This window comes from Trifolium pratense, linkage group LG1, assembly GCF_020283565.1.
Source record: "Trifolium pratense cultivar HEN17-A07 linkage group LG1, ARS_RC_1.1, whole genome shotgun sequence".
NCBI lineage: Eukaryota > Viridiplantae > Streptophyta > Magnoliopsida > Fabales > Fabaceae > Trifolium > Trifolium pratense.
Genome location: NC_060059.1, coordinates 4,535,738 through 4,556,056, shown reverse-complemented (window position 1 = coordinate 4,556,056; position 20,319 = coordinate 4,535,738). Strand labels below are relative to the sequence as shown.

Genomic DNA, 20,319 nt, shown 5'->3' with positions numbered 1-20,319 from the left:
ACAGGGTATTAAATTAACGGTCAGATGATGCAAATCGGTGCCACTAGCAGTTGCCACGTCATTCGGGACAAATTCGTGATTCGGGTCTCGCGATAAGTAGCATTTTCCTAAAATAAATAACCGTATTTAAGGCCACGTGCCATATTTTACTTTAGAGTGAAAAATATAAATATATACTCTATGTGGACACCAAAAAATTTGTCCCCTAACAAAAATAGAGCATAGGTTGTCATAATTGCAGTGAACGACGTGGGCTGTTAATTGATGTTTTCATATGGCTTTTTGAAGGTGGTGTGGAGTATAAAATTACTAAGTGGATATAGCAACATGTATAAAAAAGAAAATTTTGCTGGAAAGGTTGAATCAAGGGAATGAAAATGAATAAATACCTGGTTGGTAGGGCTAATATAATCATGACTATGACATTAATTATTATTTAACTAAATTTATTTGTCATAGGATCACTTAACTAAATCTCTATAAAGCTTACAAAAGAAAACATATATCAGGCATCAGCCACCACCAACATGGCTGTGTTTTGATGGCTTATTATTTGAGTTCCTAGTTCCCGTTGCGAAGTATGGGTTCCTTCCATTTTCTGTTTTTACTTCCCATATTCTTTTCCCTCTTTGTTCATTGCTCTCCATCTCCCATCATACAAGCTGCTATTGATAAAGGGACACATGCTTACTATAACTGCACAAGGAACAGCACTTCTGCAACCTATAACGCTTACCGTTCCAACATCAAAACACTCCTTGATTTGCTCTCCTCCAAAAGTAGTAACAATGCTAGATACTACAACGCCACAGTTGTAAGCGATAACACTGTTGACACCGTCTACGGTCTCTTCCTTTGTAGTAGATACCTTGACCCAAAAATCTGTCAATCGTGCGTGATAGAAGCAGCCAAACTCATATCATCTCTGTGCACCACAGCAAAAGAAGCCATAGTTTGGTACACAGTATGCTATGTGCGATATTCTGATAATAACTTCTTTTCCACTGTGGAGAAAACTCCAGAAATTTCTTTCATGAATGATAAGGATTATGTCGGTCAGGTTGGGCGCTTCAACAACATCCTGTGGGATATGTTGAACAATTTGAGAATAGAAGCAGCAAATGCTTCTGCGAAGTTGGCTGACAAGTCAGCGAACCTCACAGAAAACCAAAAACTATATGGCTCTGTTTGGTGCCTCCCATACCTATCTGCAGAGAACTGCAGCTGGTGTCTTAGTGATGCAATAGCAGAAGTTCCAACCAGTTGCTGCAGAGGAAAATCTGGAGGCTCAATATTTTATCCCAGTTGCGGTCTTAGATTTGAATTATATCCATTCCACAAGACACACGGCGATATTTCTTGGGTGCCATCTCCACCCACAAGTCCACGGCCATTAGCTCCACCAGGTTTAAACTTTATCCCTTGTATACATTTCCTAAACTTTACTATCAATTTTGACACAATAAGACAGCAATCAAGTTATTATCATACCATATATTATTACTATCAACCCATGACTACTATATCTAGCAAGAGATATATCTTCTGTAATAACTTAGTACGTTGAGAATAAGAATTGAAATCACCAATAATATTTTCCTATCCCACAAAGGAAAATACAAATAGTTCATCAATATTTTATCAACTAGGAGAGAATGTTAGCTTTTAGAGAAGAAAAAAAGTTTCTGCTAGTGTTATGTTTCTACTTTCTGTTGTGTCTACAAGAGAAGAGGTTATGTGATTTTGCTCCTGTGAACAAATCCTGATTAGTCAAGTTGAAAAAACATCTGTCGTGTAGTGGCCTTTGGCAAACACTACATTCTATACACTTCTTCAACAGAAAGATATATAGAAAATGAGAAGAAGAAGAAGAACTGAAGAAAGCAAGGTACTTCCAATCTATCATAATTATAAAGATGTTTATTAGGGGAAAATAGGGAATCGGGAGATTTCCATCCTTAAACAAATATAACAATAACAACAAACGTAAAACCACATAGAATTATGGTTTTTCAAGTGGAATTAATCAGCACAGAATAAGCATAATATTTAAGGAAAACCAGTTCTACAATCAAAAGTTCTCTATAATCATTTTGATTATTATTTGCTTCCTTAACTCACAATTAGCTAATCCAAAGAAGACACCCAATTTTCTCATTTACCTAACAGGGGTCAGAGGGTAATCTTTGGATATCTTTGTAATACATATTGTCTATATTTATAGTTCAAGTTAATAACTCCTTAGTTCTGTTTTCTTTCTTTTCATCATTCAAGAGAAATAGCCCAAAACATAAAATTCTCATGTTTAAGAAATATCTGTTAGTTAGCTGCATAATCATTTTCTCATTCTTCTTAATGGAAACTACAAATAACACAAGCTACTGCTGTTGATGCAGGAAATGGAAAACAGAAGACACTAACAATATTTGAGATCGTTGTTCCAATTGTTGTCTCACTGGTGCTTTTAGTCTTGGGATGCTGTTTCTTTCTATATAGAAAAGAAAGAACGAATCAGCATGATATTCTCAAAGAAAGCTGTAATGTGGAAAAATATACTTCTATTTGCAAACAAAAATAACTTTTCCTTTAGCCATATAACTTATAAAATTCAAATTTGTTTCTGTAGTTGGGAATGAAAGTACCACTTTGGAGTCCTTGCAATTTGACTTTGCCAAAATTGAAGCAGCAACAAACAGATTTGCTGCAGAAAACAGGATAGGCAAAGGTGGATTTGGAGAAGTCTACAAGGTAAATATATCAACTAGTACCACATTAAATGAAAATATCAACTATACTTATTTTCCATATTGACTTCTTCTATATTTTATTCAGGGAATTCTTTCAGATGGACAAGAAATTGCTGTGAAGAGGCTTACAAGAAGCTCTGTACAAGGTGCAGTAGAGTTTAAAAATGAGGTTCAAGTTATAGCTAAGCTTCAACACAGAAATCTAGTGAGATTACTAGGATTTTGTTTGGAAGATGAAGAAAAGATACTTATCTATGAGTATGTGCCAAACAAGAGTCTTGATTACTTTTTATTTGGTATGTCATTTCTAAACTTATATATAACGTTTAGCTAGAGGCGTGTCTTGATAATTGAATTACAGAATTACCTTTTATGGATCCATTCTTATTTGAACTAGACAATTGACCATCCAAAGAACCTAATATGTAGATCCCCAGAAGCGAAAATTATTATCTTGGTCTCAACGTCAGAATATCATCAAAGGAATTGCCCGTGGAATTCTTTATCTCCATGAAGATTCTCGTCTCAAAATAATACATCGTGATCTGAAACCTAGCAATGTCTTGTTAGATAGTAATATGAATCCAAAAATATCAGATTTTGGCATGGCTAGAATTGTATCAATAGATCAAATTGAAGAAAGTACATGCACGATTGTAGGGACATAGTAAGCTTATAACTCCTACTTTATTTCATTCACTTTCTCACATGTCTTTTTTCTTAGAAATCATTATCTTAACGCCCACTAAATGAACTTTCTCGTTTTTCATGTATAGTGGCTATATATCTCCAGAATACGCAATGCACGGATACTTTTCTGTAAAATCCGATGTGTATAGTTTCGGTATCATGGTTCTAGAGATTATTAGTGGAAAGAGGAAAGGTTGTTCTTCTGAATTAGAGCGTGTTGATGATATCCGGAGATATGTGAGTACAACATATCTTAGACTTCTTTGCCAAAAAAAAAAATATCTTAGACTTCTCTTTATAAAGTTGAAAGAATGATTTTCTTCATTTACAAATTAATATTTTGTAGGCTTGGATAAAATGGGCAGAGCAAACACCACTTGAACTATTGGATCCTAATATGGAAGGAAGTTATTCCCAAGAAGAAGTCATCAAGTACATCCACATTGGTTTGTTATGTGTCCAGGAAAATCCAGATGACAGACCTACAATGGCAACAATTGCATTCTACCTCAACAGCCCTTCAATCAACTTGCCATCCCCTCTTGAACCACCGTATTTTAAGCGTAGTGGAATTGAAGAAAACATGGTCTCCAACAACGCATTGGATAGTAATAGTATCAGTGATTCAATCAACGGACTCTCTGTTACTAAGTTCTTTCCTCGTTAAGATGTGGGTGAAAACATTCTTCTTTGTTTGTATCAGTATTATTATATCTTGTCACATAATGACTATAAACCACATAATTTAACCATCTGAATACAATTGGAATAAATTTTCCCAGTGTTTCAAAATAGTCAAACAGACAATGTTAAATTATTATAGCAAAATCTGTGTGCACATTTTACATAGACATTTTATCAAACAGTTGTGGGGTGTAAAATATGGTTAGCAAAATCGAACAAGATTACTGCTGTAATATGTAGGGATTATCTTGATGTTAGAATTGATTGAGAAGTCACCTGGGCGCATGGCGCATAGTAAACAATCTGGAGACAATATGAATTCCATGCATGATGGGTGGTTGAGGAGTGAGAGATGAATTTGCAAGAGTATATGTATTCTTTGAAAATCGCAACTATGAAGCTCTTTTGAATCAAGTTCTCTTTCCCACTCTTTTGCACTTTGATTGTATGAGAGTTTAATGGGACGATTCGGTGTAATACATATTTTCTTCATGTTATACAATTCAACTGAGGTGTAATGGGACGATTCGGTGTAATACATATTTGCTATTGAATAACAGTGTAAAATCTGTACATATACTATTTTCTCGTTTTTATTTTGATACTCTTTTCTTTATACACTCCTCTCATCTTCATCTTTCCTTCTTTTCTTTTTTTAAATTATTTTTTGTATTCTGCTTTCCATAAAAAGGGATATGGTAATTCATAGTTCGGCCATGAGGTAAGGTGTTCTTTCCATTGAAGCTTCACTTGCCACCTCCACCTCCCTGACTTGCTCACTAAGGTGGTCTACTAGCTGCCTGCCCGACTTCTGCGGAAGAACTTGCTGGTTCCCCCAATTCGCATTGCCTCCTCTTCCACTTTGTCGGACGCGCAAAGTGCTGCACCTGTCTTAGACCTCTTATTTAATCAAATATGTGAAGAATACTACAGGTGTGTGTGCATGAAGTCGGGAAGGTATTACCCGGGAATGGCCCATGCCTGATCCTCACAAGGCATTGTTCTCACCTTCATCTTCCTTTTGACATTGACTTATCAATATCATTACCAAGTCTACTGTGTCCCTGTATCGAAATTAATTTAAATATTATTGATCACCAATAAATCTACAAGAAAGTCCATGCATGCGCTATATTATTATATAATTGCAAATTCAAGGAAACACCCGTCCCGTTGAAAGAAAAAACATTTTTAATTAAAAGTTATTTTTCCACTTTTGCTGGTAGCATACTAGCATTGACCAAACAAACGGCTCTAAAAAAATAAGCCATAATAGATAAAAGTATAATTACTTTGGTACCCATCAAAACTTAATTTAAAAAATAAATAATTAAATAAAAAATAGAAATGTGGTGTTAAATAATTGGATACTATATGAAGGTGTTTACTGAAAAGTAATTCAGAATGGTACAAATTTGTATCCTTTAATATCTATCTATGTTGACAATCTCAACATTTAACAATCTATACTATTAATTGAAAAGTAGTTTTTGTTTCCTGAATTTCTTTGAGAATTAATATCAAAATGTACTAGCATTCATTGACGTGTGGATTCATTGACTTGTGCTGCTGCATTGCCCTACACTGTTAGACAAACTACAACTAGGAATTTTGACTACAAATAAAATCGCGTAACCATTCCGATAGATAGATAGAGAACAGCAAAACTTAGACCAGGCAGCTAACATTGCAATCCATGGCCTCTTTCCACCCCGTCTTTCTCTTTATCCTTGTTTGCTTCATCGATTTTGTAACCACTAAAGCAAAGAATGATAACGTTATCTCGGTGTCTTGCTCAAACATCAACAAAACCACTCCAAATAGCCCCTTCCAATTGAATCTCAAGACCCTCCTCACAGATTTATCTTCAAACGCCACTGCTAACAAAGAATTCTACAACACTATAGTAGAAGGCAAAAACCACTCGTCTGATACAGTCTATGGTCAGTTTATGTGCAAGGGTGATGTTCCTGCTCATCTCTGTAGTCAGTGCGTCACAAACTTAACTCGTTACAATTTATCCTCAGACCCATTGAACAATGATTGCTCCTTTTCCAAAGAGGTGGTGCTTCAGTACGAGGAGTGCATGGTCCGATATTCCAACAAATCTTTCTTCTCCCCTACTCACTTTAGTTCACATTCTAGTGAGTGTTTGTCTCTTAATGTGTCAAACCAGGCAGTATTCGAGCGTTTAGTTTTCAAAACCTTGAACGGTGTGGCAGATGAGGCAGCCAATTTTTCAATTGGCGTCAAGAAGTATGCCACAAAGGAAGCAACCATATCTGAATTTCAACCCCTATATTTTCAAGCTCAGTGCACACCAGACCTGTCACCACAAGATTGCAGGAAATGTCTGAATGTTACCATAACGGACGTTCTTCAGAGCTGTAAACTTTTTAACATAGGGGTAGGGAAGTCTGAAACTTACAATTGTTACATCAAATATGACGTGTACCCTTTCTATCGCCCCAGTAATACCCCAACACCACAAGATGTCGTTCCAGCTTCCAATACAATTGATTCAAAATACTCACAGCATCCAGCTTATCTTTCCCACAATTGTACAAGCAATGAAACCATGAACAACAATTTTCTATCAAATCTCAGAACACTATTCTCTTCATTGTCTTCCAATGCCATCAGAACCAGTTTCTTCAAGACAACTGTCGACACGGTCAATGGCCTCTTTATGTGCCGCGGTGATATCTCCCTCTCCCCTACCCTCTGTCAGTTATGTGTCCAGGATGCAACCAAAAGAATATCCTCAGAGTGTCCTACCTCCAAAGAGGCTATAATTTGGTACGATAAATGCTTACTTCGCTATTCCTATCATTCTCTTCTTTCAGGTATCAATACAAGTGCTCCAAAATTTCACCAATTCAATTTGGCTTTAAACCCGAACCTGCTGCAAAGCTTCGCCACTTGGAAACTAGCAGATATTTTATATGAAGTGAATAATTTGCAAACAGGAGAGAGTACTACTAAGAATTACGAAACAAGATTGGTAAAATTGAATGATCATCAAACAATTTACACTCTTGCTCAATGTACGCCAGATCTATCTGATTGGGATTGCAGTACCTGCCTGCAAAACATTTTCCAAAACGAAATTCCTTGGAGTTGTTTGGCAAGTCCAGAAGGAAAAATTCTATATCCTAGCTGCTATATGATGTTTGGATTGTCCCAATTCTACAACAATGATCATGAACCGGAGGTGTTTGGGAAAGGTAGTCCTACTCCGACAACAAAAGGTGAAATTTCATTCAAACAATATTACTTCCATGACTCTATTCATCTATCCCTCTTCCAAAATATCTTTTAGCCAAATAAAATTTCAATGTTAACCAAGTACTAATAGAATTCAAGTGGTTAATGAACTTCATCTAAAATTGAATCGAGTAGTTCGGGTAATACCCGAGTTCAATTCTTGGGTGAAACAATTTTTAGTTATGTTTTACTTAACCAAACTTCAGATTATCCGAGACTACTTTGTGGGAAGAATTGAAGGGTTAACAAAAAAAAAAAAAATTTAATGATAAGTTATAAAGATTAATATGTAGTACTTTATTATCTATTGGTTCATTACTCTCTATCGTGAAACACAAAAATGAACTATTGAATCGTGAACCAATTAAAGCAACATTGTTTGTGATTGGTGTATGAATGGCCCCAACACAATGTAAGGCAACTGCTTGACATATTAATTTATGAAGGGCTGAGCACGGACCCGCGACCCGACTCAAAACGCATTCGGTCGGGTGCTGGTCGGGTCTCGGATCAACAATTGCGAAAAATTGGGCATGAATGGTTGCATGTGCGGGTTTCTAAAATTCTATCTCTTCTTAACCAAAACCAACCGAACAACCATTAAGATGTAAACTTTTTTTTTTCTTCTCTCCCTCTCAATCACATAAACTTCGTGCTTTGTTGTTTTTATCCATCTTTGATATAAGAGAAATATTTTATTTTACAAGTTTATAATACGTTGATGAAGGAGGTATGAAAGATATTCTAATATATATTCTAGGTCTATTTTAATTTCTACTTCTTTTTTACTTGATCTAATATTTTTTATTTTTTGAACAATTACTTGATCTAATATTGTCTTTAGATCTACACATTTGAAACAAAGTAATTGCATCTCACCCTCTTTGTTTTTTCATTTAGTTATTATAACCTTTGTTGCATTGTGTACGAGGTATTGAACTATTTGAAAATTAGGAATTTTTGGACAATGGTGTTTTAGATGTAAACAAAGTTTTAATTTAACCCGTAATAACCGACCCGTTCTACCCGCCACACGTACGGCCCGACACCCGAACAAACCGAAGATGTAAACGGTCGGAATTGGGTCTAAATTACATTGTTGCCGTTTTTATTGGTTTGATGATTGTCGGCCCGAACCTGACCGAAACGACCGATGCTCAGGCCTTATGTACTCTCTTCTTGTGGTAAGGCATTTTTATGACTGCCATGGATTAACAATTTTTATTAGTATGTGAGAAACACATGTTGATCATTTGTGCAGATGATGAAAAAAGAAGGTCGCAAATGATGATAGTTTCTGTTCCGATCATCCTTTCAACATTGCTTCTAACTTTTTCCTACTATCTGCTAAGGAAAAGAGCAAGGAAGAACAGTTATAAGGCATTAATCCTAAAAGAAAATTGTATGTATTGTGATTGTCACAGCTCAAAAAAAAAAAGTCAATTATTCCATAATGTATTAATTAATTTGTAATTCAATGAAGATTTGCTAATTGGTTTAACAATTCAAACATATTTGTCTAGTTGGTCTAGAAAGTACAACTTTGGAGGGTTTGCAATTCGAAATGGCCGTAATTAGAACAGCAACAGACAACTTTTCACATGAAAACAAAATTGGTGAAGGTGGATTTGGAGAAGTTTACAAGGTGAGAAAAGATGACAAAGTTTATTTATTTAATTTTATGATAAAGTTCTGTGTATAAACGATGGTTTGTTTTCTGATTAGGGCATTCTTTCTGATGGACGACACATAGCTGTTAAGAGGCTTTCATCAAGTTCAAAGCAAGGCATCGAAGAGTTCAAGAATGAAATTTTATTGATAGCCAAGTTACAACAAAGAAATCTGGTGGCATTAATAGGTTTTTGCCTAGAAGAGCAAGAGAAGATTCTTATCTATGAATATGTCCCAAATGGGAGCCTTGATTACTTTTTATTTGGTTTGACATTTCAACTTAACCTCTATATTAGTTAATTAGCAAAGTAGTTCATAAGTTATCCATGATTTTAACTTGATGCATTATATCTTAAATTAATTCAAGTGATTGATTAATTAACAATCTCTTTTAGTTTCTCATTCATTCAAAAATATACGCAGACACTCGACAGCAAAATTTAAGCTGGGATGAACGTTACAAAATTATAGGTGGAACGGCTGCAGGAGTTCTATATTTGCATGAATATTCCCGTCTCAAAGTTATACACCGTGATCTGAAACCTAGTAATGTTCTATTAGATGAAAATATGAATCCAAAAATATCAGATTTTGGTATGGCGAGAATTGTTCAAATAGATCAAGATCGTGGACAAACCAACAAAATTGCTGGAACATGGTAAGTTTTTGATTCTAACCTACATCTTTTTTCTCGTTAAATATGTTTTTCGTCCGAATAAATATATCAACTCTCATTTAGTCCCTACAAAAATATCCATCAAAATTTGATATATTTATAAGGATATAAAACATATTAACCCTTTTTTTATTCTTACATGTGGTATTTTTTTCTTTCTAATATGTATTTTTTTACCATAGGGGTTACATGTCCCCAGAGTATGCAATGCTTGGACAATTTTCGGAGAAGTCGGATGTTTTTAGTTTTGGTGTCATTGTTTTAGAGATTATTACTGGAAAAAGAAATATAAATCCTTATGAATCACTTCATGTTACTGAAGGCCTCACAAGTTATGTAAGTATGTTAACCTAGTTAGTCAATTGAAATTTATTCAAATAGTGAGAAGCTTGATGATTTGATTATATAATTTGATACAGGTATGGAGACAATGGAAAAATGAAACTCCATTAATCATATTGGATCCAAATATTGAAAATTATTCTCATATTGAAGTTATTAAGTGCATACAGATAGGTTTGTTATGTGTTCAAGAAAATCCAAATGTCAGGCCTACAATGGCATCGGTTATTTCATATCTTAAGAGTCGTTCACCAGAACTATCATCTCCACAAGAACCAGCATTTTTCATACATGACAGAATGAATGAAGAAGTAACAGCACAAATGGAATCAAGTTCTACCAATAATTTTATATCATTTTCTGTCAACCATATGTCTATAAGTGAATTTTATCCTCAGCGATAGGTTAATTTGTTTTCATTAGATGTATACTATTGTTATTAGTTAGTTAGTTATAAAAGCACATGCATTCAAAATATGAAAATAATGTGTGCGAATTGGAATCGGTAAAAGTAAAACACATACCTACTAATTTTTGCCATTGATCAGCTTGAACTGCAGAACCTAAATCCTGAAGTGAGTTGCTTGAAGCTCATAGTTGGAGAATCATTATCTTTGTATCTGAATATAAACATAAAAGCATTGTGTTTATCATTTAATTACATAAAAGATCACAACACTTTTGGCAAAACTCAATTGGATTATTTGCTATCAAGATTGTGGTAAAAAACAGTGGATTTAAATCTCAGTTGTTGATCTTCTCAATAGTTTTTCCTACAATTTTAACAGACAAATTAATTTGAAACAAACATAATCAATAAAACTTTCTGAACTAATCAATAAAACCAAAAATGTCATTGAAGAAATGTATGTGGTAAACAAAATGTGATTGACAATATGAACGAGCATTGGGTGAAGAATAAAAAATCAGAAGAATGGAAAAAGTAAAATAGATGCAATACCGTAAAGTTAGGGATTTGAAAAAGCTTTGTCGACTATTGTATAAACTGAGAGAGGAGTTCCGAATTGGAAATTGAAGAAATGTAGAAAATTGACATTGAAGCTGTTTTTTTCTTAATGATGATGTACAGTGCAGGGATGAGCATTGAGCAATAGGGCCGTGTTTGGTTTGGTGGTAGGGAAAATGAAAGAATATTTCACATCATTTTCTATCTCTTTCAAGGAACAGTTAAACTACTATTATTTAACTTTAATTTAAACTAAATACACTCTCTTCCAACTCACTTTCATATACTTCACATTCTTTATTCTTTATGTATATTATTTAATTTTGTATAATAATTTGAAATAATGAATATTTTTATTTTTATATATTTAATATTAAACCAGTAATTATTGTGATCCATTGCACAAAGAAAAACTAGATAAGGAAATGTAAAAATGAGTTTTTTTTATGTTGAAAGTATATCAAACCATACATCTATTTATAGAGTCTTAAAAGTTATGAATTTTGGTATTAAAAAAATAGGATATGCAATGATTGCCCCGAAAGTATTAGAATAAATAAAAATATATGCACTCAATCAAAATACGACACATATATACACATTAAAAAAAAAATCAAAAATAAAGACTCACCTTCCTTTTGAGCAAGTATAGTGCACTTTCTGGAGGTGGCCACTCAGATCGCTCCATGTGTCTCCCACTTTCCTTCCACTTTTTCACTTTTCTCTCATTCAACCGGTTGAATTTATTCAACTCTCTCTCCTCCAACTAATTCAATCCAAATATTAAACTTACCATCCTACAATTACAACCTTTATTTTTGGGTTTAAACCCCTCCATTGTATATGGTCTTAGTTCAATTAAAAAAAATAATAATAATAGTGAAAAGTTTATGCCAGTTTAACTCGGTTGGTAAGAACATTATATTATATATAGGTGGGGGTTCTAACTCCAGAGACCTCGTTTATTCTTCTTAAGATGAAATTTCTAACCACTAAATTATTTGAAGAAAAAAAAAACAATGAGAAAGAATGATGGAAACGGGATTGTTGAATATTGCCTTGAAATAATGTAAAAATCAGAAAATCATGTTTTGGTAGATTTTGTCTGCTCACGCCCAGGTGTGGGAGCTGGCGCCCAGGCGTGAAAAACTGGGCTGAACTCTGCCTGCTCACGCCCAGGCGTGGGAGGCTGCGCCCAGGCGTAGTGTCTGCGAGCCTATATATATGTTATGCGTTTTCTGACTTTTTTAAGGTGATTTTAGGGTTTCTAAAGCCAACAAAAGACTAGGGTTTATTAGAGAACTTCTCTTGGGCATACTCTAGGGTTGGGGATTGATTCATCACCTTGTAAACACTTATTGATTGAATCTCTTGGTCACGGGGAGAGATTCGGGAAAAGGGTAGAATTTAGGATCAAGGCTAAATTCTTGCAACTCTTGTATTGAATCTTTGTAATCAAGTTTTTCATTGATAGTGGAACGGAGAGTCTCTCTCTCCCAGACTAGGTTGTTATAACCGAACTGGGTAAACAATATCTCGTGTTCTTTACGTTTTCGCGGTTTATCTTTTGTTATTGTTATTATTGTCATTCTCGCTTGTTGATTGCTTTAATCCATTTGCTCCACACACATCAAGATATTGGTGTGATTCAATCCGAATTCACAACAGGGATAACATTAGTTCAATTTAATAAATAAGTATATAAATAAAATAACTTTAGCATAAATATGAAATTCCTCAAAAGTTCAGGGTCATATTCATAAATATGTAATGATGAATAGAATATTTTATAGAAAAGGTATCCATCCTAACTATTAGAATATTTAAAGATTTAAAGATTAAACAATATATCAATAGTGCCATCCAGAATAAACGTCTTTTTGAGTTTAGTTTCTTAATTTGTAAAACTAAAAATATATTATCTCTTTATTTTCGAATTATAAGGTTGAGTTCATTAAGCGACAAACGAATATAATCGCTCATAGGCTTGTTAGAGCGACCGTTTATTGATCTAGTCGCTATACTTTTGAGATGCTATTGTATTGAATCTTTATTATTTATTGAAATGAATTGAGTTTGTTTTTGTAAAAAAAATAATACATCAATAGTATAATTTTCATTTTCTCATCATGGGAAAATAAGTCCACCTTAAATGTCACCTTTCATTAAAGCAACATATTGTAGTGTTGGATTAAAGCGCGTCTAACAAATCCAAATGTCAGACCTACAATGGCAACAGTTGTTTCATATCTCAATAGTCATTCACCAGAATTGCCATCTCCACAAGAACCGGCATTTTTCATACAGAATAGAATGAATGAAGAAGTAACAACACAAATGGAATCAAGTTCTACCAATAATTTTATATCATTTTCTGTCAACCATATGTCTATAAGTGAATTTTATCTTCAACGGTAGGTTAATTCATTTTCATTAAATGTGTACTGTTGTTTTTAATTAGCTATAAAAGTATAAATAAAGTTAAATTGTAAATATAACAATTTTTGTTTTTTGTCTGTACAAAAATTTCCTTCAAACTATAGTTCTTATACATATACATATTTTTTGTTACTAGTTTAAGTTATCTGTTTTTAAGAGTGACACATGACTTCTGCATTGTTACATGACTTTTTCAATTATGTCACATTGGCGAGACCTTAAAATATCATTAATTTAATAATCACTTATAGGAGTATATGTTTGTATTGAAATAAAGATGTCCATGTCACCATGTGTAAGAAACATTGAGATATGGACTTCTCCTCCCTCTTGGCTAGTTCTTATTCTGCTTGTAGATGGCTATGTAGTTTGTAGACAGCAGATTGCTTAGTTTTGTGTTTCTTTTTGTTGTCTTTCTTTTCCTTTTGATAAAAATAGGATAAAAGGGTATTTTTGCCTAAATACATGTCAATTAATTAATGATTTTTTAAGAGTTTAATGATGAAATTCATACAAATTGTGGTGAAGAATTGTGGGCTAATGCTACGGTGGTTCACCGTGTACAAGTGATCTACTAAATATGAATTTTACAAAATTTACTGTTGGATTGAAAGATTATCTCTTATAGATGTTCTTCTTTGGTGCCTCTCAGTCCCTCTCAAACAAAAATTATTAACTAATGTGATTTTGTTTTTTTCAGACTAAAATTGGGAACAGAGAAAGTTGTGACGTCTAAATTGAATCTTCTCTAATACGTATTCTTTACATTAAAATCAGACAATTTTCGATGTCCGGCTGCATGAGAGCGACTAAATAATAAACAACTTTAACAAAAGACAAACTGCAAAGCAACTATGTTATTGGTAGCTATCTAGTGCATGCTCTCAAAAACACAAAATCATCCATCCATGGCTTCCAACATGGAAGTACTAGTCTTCTTCCTCCTAACCCTTTTAATCCTCTTCCTCAATTCTTCAACTTCTTATGCACAAGACCCTAATTTTCTCCATCAAGTTTGTTCAAAAAGCAGCTTCACATCAAACAGCACCTACCAAACAAACCTCAAAACTCTCTTATCTTCCTTATCTTCCACAGCAACCAATCAAAACACCCTATTCTTCAACAACACCATAGCCGGAAAAAATAATTCAGAAACAGTTTATGGACTATTCATGTGCAGAGGTGACATCCCTTCAAACCTATGCGCATCATGCGTTGGAAACGCAACACAAAGACTTTCCACAAACAAAGAATGCTCTGTTTCAGTTACAGCAGTTATGTGGTACAATGAATGCATGGTTAGGTATTCCGACAACTCATTCTTTTCGACAGTGGCGGAAGGACCTGGCTATGTTCTCGCAAGTCCCACCAATATGACAAACCAAGAAAGTTTCAATCGATTGTTGTATGATACGTTGAACAAAACTGCAGATGAAGCTGCTGCTAATTCTTTGAAGAAATTTGCTACAAGGGAAGGGAAAATATCTATATTTCAGAACCTTTATTGTTTAGCTCAGTGTACACCTGATATTGATGAAAGAGAGTGCAGAAGTTGTCTTTATAGTTTGATAAATTCTGATCTTCCAAGGTGTTGTGCAGGAACGCAAGGTGGAAGAGTTTTATATCCTAATTGTGTTATCAGGTTTGAAATTTACCCTTTTTATCGTTCTCTTACTGCCCCAACGCCAGCTCCTGCAGGACTAGTTCCATCACCAAATTCGGCAGGTAAGCTTTTGTTAATCAAAAAACGATGTTAATCGAAAAATATTTAGATGAGATGAGACGGGTTTATCAAAATAGACGACCATTTTTGCAAAATAGTAAAAATAGGGAACTAAAACTCCAATTAAACAACTTACTTAGGTTGGTCAGACCTAGGAATGACAAAAAAACCCAAACCCGAGAGACCCACCCGAACCCAAAATCAAGTCAATGGGCGAAACCCGATTTGACTGGATTTGGGTTTGGGTTCGGGTGACACCCGATAATATGGGTGTGGGTTTGGTATCAGTCAAACCCACACCCGAAACCCATACACCCGAAATATTATATAATTACCTAGTTACCCCCATAGTCTCCCTCAATTTTCTTGGAAGACCTTAAATTTTAGTTGTAATTTAATTTCTTGAAAGTATATGTTGTAATTTCTTGAAAGTCTATGTTTGAATTTCTTTGGAAGACCTTAATTTTAGTTGTAATTTAATTCAAAGTCTATGTTGGAATTTAATTTCTTAAATTTGCAAATTATTTTTAAATGTGTTGTGGGTTTGGGTGGAAAAAACCCGAACCCAATGGGTGTGGGCGTGAGTGTTGTTTTGCCACCCGAACAGTCTTTGGGTTTGAGTTTGGGTGATGATTTCGGGTGTGGGTTTGGTAAGTGTCAAATCCGCACCCATGAGCGCTCGTTGCCATCCCTAGTCAGACTCAGACCTTGGAGTGTGCTCCTCTTAAGATCTCATGTTCGATTTTGGTGGGCTAGTTGCAAGTGAACGGTCGGATTAATTCCATCGGATTAGTCGGTGTTTAGGCGAGATATTGAATTTTAAATAAAAAACTGCAATTAAATTAAGTGATAAAAAATTTATGCTTTGAAAGAAGAACGTGGTCCAAAGCATACAAGCTTTCCTCCTAAAATGGCTTGTAAACACCGATCATTAATTGGTTTTGTGGTGATTGACGCTAAATTTTGTAGGAAGGACCACTATTCGATCCTCCGCAACTGAAATCGGGAGGAGATTAAAACCACTTAATGTTAGAACTGACTTCCGGACCAAATTAAAATGGTGGTGAAAGAAAAAAAAAAAAAAAAAACTTGTAAACTCTATGACTCATGCAAAAATCTGCCACGACCACGACTACCCGCTACTTTCCATCTCCTTTCCCTAAATGCTACTTACTCTAGTTTTAAGAGACCGACCATTTACGGTTTAAATTTATTAAATAATTAATTTATTTAGTCTATGTAAATCAAGCAAAACAATTATTTAATAAGTCTAAGATATGTATAACAATATATCTTATCTTTTCTTTTATAGTATTATATTTAGGGTTTGAATTTAGTGAGGTAATTGTTTTTAACCATGGATGATTAAAATTAAATGATAAATAAAATTTGACTATTTATATAAAAATTGTCCGACCAAAAAATTTATAGCTAATTTTTTTATTGTGTTTAACTACGTGAAAAAATTACAACAATCAATGTGCTTATACTTACTCTCTGAGACACTAAGCAAAATTTAATTTTTAAATACATTGAAAAAGTAATATATTTGGTTTGTATATAATTGTGTCCAAATTATTTAAAAAAACAGAAAATTATGACTTTCAACTCAACCTGGTGTGGTGGGACCATAGATATGGTTTGTAGACAATCAATAGTTGACTTGTTGCCATGTGGATTAGGATTAGATAAAATCAGTCTTGAAGGACGGAAATGAAATGAATCGGACCCAATATGTTTTTGTGCATTTTTTTTTATAACTAATGTTGTTTAAAAATAAGTTTATATAATGATTAATGTTTTTATTTTGACAAAATAACTGTTAAACATAAGTAAATATAAATTATATTGTATAAATTTCATAGAATTTTAATTATAATATTTTACTTAGTAATAAAATATCTTGAAGAAAAAAAAGAAACATAGATTTAAATTTCATCATATATAAACCCAATGCCTCTTGGATCAAAACCCCACTTACATTATCATCACACAAAATAGTCACAAACCATGCCTAACACAGAACACAGAAAATAGGCTCCAAATGCGCCAATGAACACATAAAATAGGTTCGGATCAAGCTTTGACAAACACAATATTGAATAAGCGCAGAAGACACACGCACACACAACTTGTGGGTTAAGTTACTAACAAACTAGTATAACTAACTTCCCAAGATGAAACAACTACATAAGAAATACAGAAAAACCAAACACAACAAATTTTTCATTTACAAGAGGTAAAACAAAACTCGCCTACTTTGCAGGAAGTAAAAACGGAAGATCACGAACAGCTATCGTTGTTGTTATATCCACGGTGGTTTCAATAATAGTCTTTGCTATTTGCTTCCATTATATGAGGAGAAAAGCAAGAAAAAGCAATTCGAATATTCTCCTCCAAGAAAACTGTAAGGCCCAAAATTCGAAGAAATTTATAAGTTAAAAAAACTCCTACTTAGCCCCTAAAAAATAAATAAAATATAATTTGACTCTTAAATATTTTAAATAGCGGTCAAACTAATATTAAATAAAAGTTAAAAATATTTGACCATATTTAAAATAGTTGAAAATCAAATTAGAACTATTTTCTTTATTTCTTAGGGACCAACTAGGTCTCCATGTTTTTTTTCTTCTCAAAATCTTATGTTAAACTTGTAAGCTTCATGAAGTTTACAAACTAATTAATTCAACTCAAACATATTGGTGAAGTTGGTCGTGAGATTACCACTTTAGAGGGGTTGCAATTCGATTTAGCTACTATTGCTACAGCAACAAACAATTTCTCACCCGAGAACAAGATTGGAAAAGGTGGATTTGGAGAAGTTTACAAGGTAAAATGCAATAATTTATAACTTAATAACTATTGGTCACAATCATATTTTCTATACAACTATTGGTTTATGGAGTATTTTTAGGGCACTCTTGGTGATGGGCGAGATATAGCTGTGAAGAGGCTTTCAACAAGTTCCACACAAGGTTCAATTGAGTTCAAGAATGAGATTTTATTGATAGCCAAGCTACAACATAGAAACCTTGTGGCCTTGATAGGTTTTTGTCTAGAAGAGCAAGAGAAGATTCTCATTTACGAATATGTCCCGAACGGAAGTCTTGATTATTTTCTATTCGGTATGTGAACTTAAGAGCATTGTTATTTAGTAAGAAATATTTACATGAAAAAGAGAAAAATTTATAAAAATAGAAAATTTGATCAATAAAAAATTAGCAAAGCATACATGTAGATGAGAGTAGTTATAATTTATAAGTGTTAAATATTACCACATATTCTTCTCTTTCTTACAAACAAATTTCTTACTAAATAGCATTTTCCGTGAATATAATTTTGACATTCTTTTCCAATATTATTTCTTATAAGCGATTTTCTTTCCCTTTCTTTTATTTCATATATTCAGAAAAGTGAACTGTAAATTAAAAATAATATTCTTCTCTAACTATAACATTTATATTCTAAGATAAATTAATAAAATTTATGTTTAGTAAAAATGATAATGATAAATGCATCTTTCTTCAAAAAAAGATAATGATAAATGCATCTAGTTAGTAATTTACATGAAAGTTTGTACGTGGGGAATATTTCTTTTATTCATTTATTTTTTCAGGGGGTCAACAACAAAAGTTAAGCTGGTCTGAGCGCTACAAAATTATAGAAGGAACTGCTTTAGGAGTTCTATATTTACATGAGTATTCTCGATTTAAAGTTATACACCGTGATCTCAAACCTAGTAATATTTTATTAGATGAACATATGAACCCTAAAATCTCAGATTTTGGTATGGCTAGAATTGTTAACATTGACCAAGATCGTGGTAACACTAGCAGAATTGTGGGAACATAGTAAGTTTTGAATTCTTGTACATATTCTTTTTTCTCTTTTTAAATTGTACTCCATATTTTACTTGATTTATAACTTTTTTTTATAGTGGTTATATGTCTCCGGAATATGCAATGCTCGGAAAATTCTCTGAAAAATCAGATGTATTTAGTTTTGGAGTAATGGTTATAGAGATAATCACCGGAAAAAAGAATGCAAACTCTTACGAATCAAATGCTAAAGGCCTTTTGAGCTATGTGAGTGTGTGATATCTATCATTTTTTAAATTAATTTTCACACACATTTTTTGTGATGAAAAATTGTTTTTAAATATGAAAATATAGCAATTTGAACTTTATTTGATAAAATGTTACAGGTTTGGAGACAATGGAATGATGAAACATTGTTGACTGCAGTTGACCCAAGTATTAAAGAAAAATATTCTCAAATTGAAGTTATAAAATGCATTCAAATTGGGTTATTATGTGTTCAAGAAAATCCAAATGCTAGACCTACAATGGCAACAGTTGTTTCATATCTTACTAGGCACTCAATTGAACTGCCATTTCCACAAGAACCATCATTTGTGTTGCATGGTGGTGGAATGGATAAAAATATTGTTAGGCATCAGCAGGAGTCAAGCTCAGGTCTATCTGCTAGTAGTTCTAATCCATTTTCAGTTAATGACATGTCAATCAGTACATTTTACCCTCGTTAATTTTCTGTTTGATATAAAATTATGCACATGTTTTTAATTTATAATGTATAATAAAGATTGTTAGAGATTGTCCCGTGAGCTTAGTTCCTGTGAATTTAGTTTAGTTGATATATGTATATTGTATTATATATGCAGAGATCAATGTTCTAACTTCGAACACCCAATTATTTATCTTAAAAGTAAAATTTATAGTCACTGGATCACGTGACAAAAAAATGATAATGTCAAAAAAAAAAATGATGAAAACAAGATAACATTAATTCAATTTACTAAGTAAATGTACTCCTTCAGGCTTTATTTATAGACAAATTTCTCCTGTTTCATGCATATTAACAAAGTTGTTATTTTTACTAAAATACCTCTTATAATTCATTAAATTTGCATTGGAATAGAGGTACTTTTGGAAGAATAATATTAAATATAGTTGTTTTTGGTAACTTTTACTTATATTTAAGGCCAAATTTTTTTGTTAACTTTTACTTATAAATAAGGCCGAAGGGAATATATAAATAAAAATAACTTTAGCATAAATATGAAATTCCTCAAAAGTTCATGGCTATATTCATA

At 33.2% G+C, this 20,319-nt stretch overlaps 3 protein-coding genes and 2 long non-coding RNA genes across 6 annotated transcripts; 3 read left to right on the top strand and 2 right to left on the bottom strand.

The window, feature by feature from the left end:
• Window positions 1–117: 117 nt before the first annotated feature.
• On the top strand, window positions 118–4,812 carry LOC123882499 (putative receptor-like protein kinase At4g00960). Its single transcript, XM_045931370.1, has 7 exons — window positions 118–1,406; window positions 2,397–2,537; window positions 2,627–2,748; window positions 2,833–3,043; window positions 3,177–3,414; window positions 3,524–3,674; window positions 3,784–4,812. The coding sequence occupies exons 1-7, from the start codon at window positions 581–583 to the stop codon at window positions 4,102–4,104; spliced, it is 2,010 nt and encodes a 669-aa protein (XP_045787326.1). The 5' UTR covers window positions 118–580; the 3' UTR covers window positions 4,105–4,812.
• On the bottom strand, window positions 2,422–3,876 carry LOC123882541. The gene is made up of 4 exons (XR_006799872.1): window positions 3,727–3,876; window positions 3,115–3,695; window positions 2,643–2,701; window positions 2,422–2,488 (listed from the first exon to the last, which is right to left on the bottom strand). It is a non-coding gene; the product is annotated as an uncharacterized LOC123882541 (long non-coding RNA).
• Window positions 4,813–5,770: 958 nt separating the features above from the next.
• On the top strand, window positions 5,771–10,772 carry LOC123882492 (cysteine-rich receptor-like protein kinase 19). Its single transcript, XM_045931360.1, has 7 exons — window positions 5,771–7,372; window positions 8,650–8,790; window positions 8,912–9,033; window positions 9,114–9,324; window positions 9,483–9,717; window positions 9,918–10,071; window positions 10,155–10,772. Exons 1-7 carry the CDS (start codon window positions 5,818–5,820, stop codon window positions 10,479–10,481), a joined length of 2,745 nt encoding a protein of 914 aa, XP_045787316.1. The 5' UTR covers window positions 5,771–5,817; the 3' UTR covers window positions 10,482–10,772.
• LOC123882529 lies at window positions 6,550–11,272 on the bottom strand. The gene is made up of 3 exons (XR_006799861.1): window positions 11,039–11,272; window positions 10,602–10,697; window positions 6,550–7,206 (listed from the first exon to the last, which is right to left on the bottom strand). It is a non-coding gene; the product is annotated as an uncharacterized LOC123882529 (long non-coding RNA).
• A 2,911-nt stretch (window positions 11,273–14,183) lies between these two features.
• On the top strand, window positions 14,184–19,815 carry LOC123882478 (putative receptor-like protein kinase At4g00960). Of its 2 annotated transcripts, XM_045931339.1 has the most exons (7): window positions 14,185–15,208; window positions 17,473–17,613; window positions 17,915–18,036; window positions 18,121–18,331; window positions 18,823–19,057; window positions 19,144–19,291; window positions 19,411–19,815. In XM_045931339.1, exons 1-7 carry the CDS (start codon window positions 14,362–14,364, stop codon window positions 19,750–19,752), a joined length of 2,046 nt encoding a protein of 681 aa, XP_045787295.1. In that variant the 5' UTR covers window positions 14,185–14,361; the 3' UTR covers window positions 19,753–19,815. The 2 variants fall into 2 exon arrangements, with proteins under 2 accessions (XP_045787304.1, XP_045787295.1); XM_045931348.1 differs by lacking the exon at window positions 17,473–17,613 and having other exon boundaries at window positions 14,184–15,208.
• Window positions 19,816–20,319: the final 504 nt, after the last annotated feature.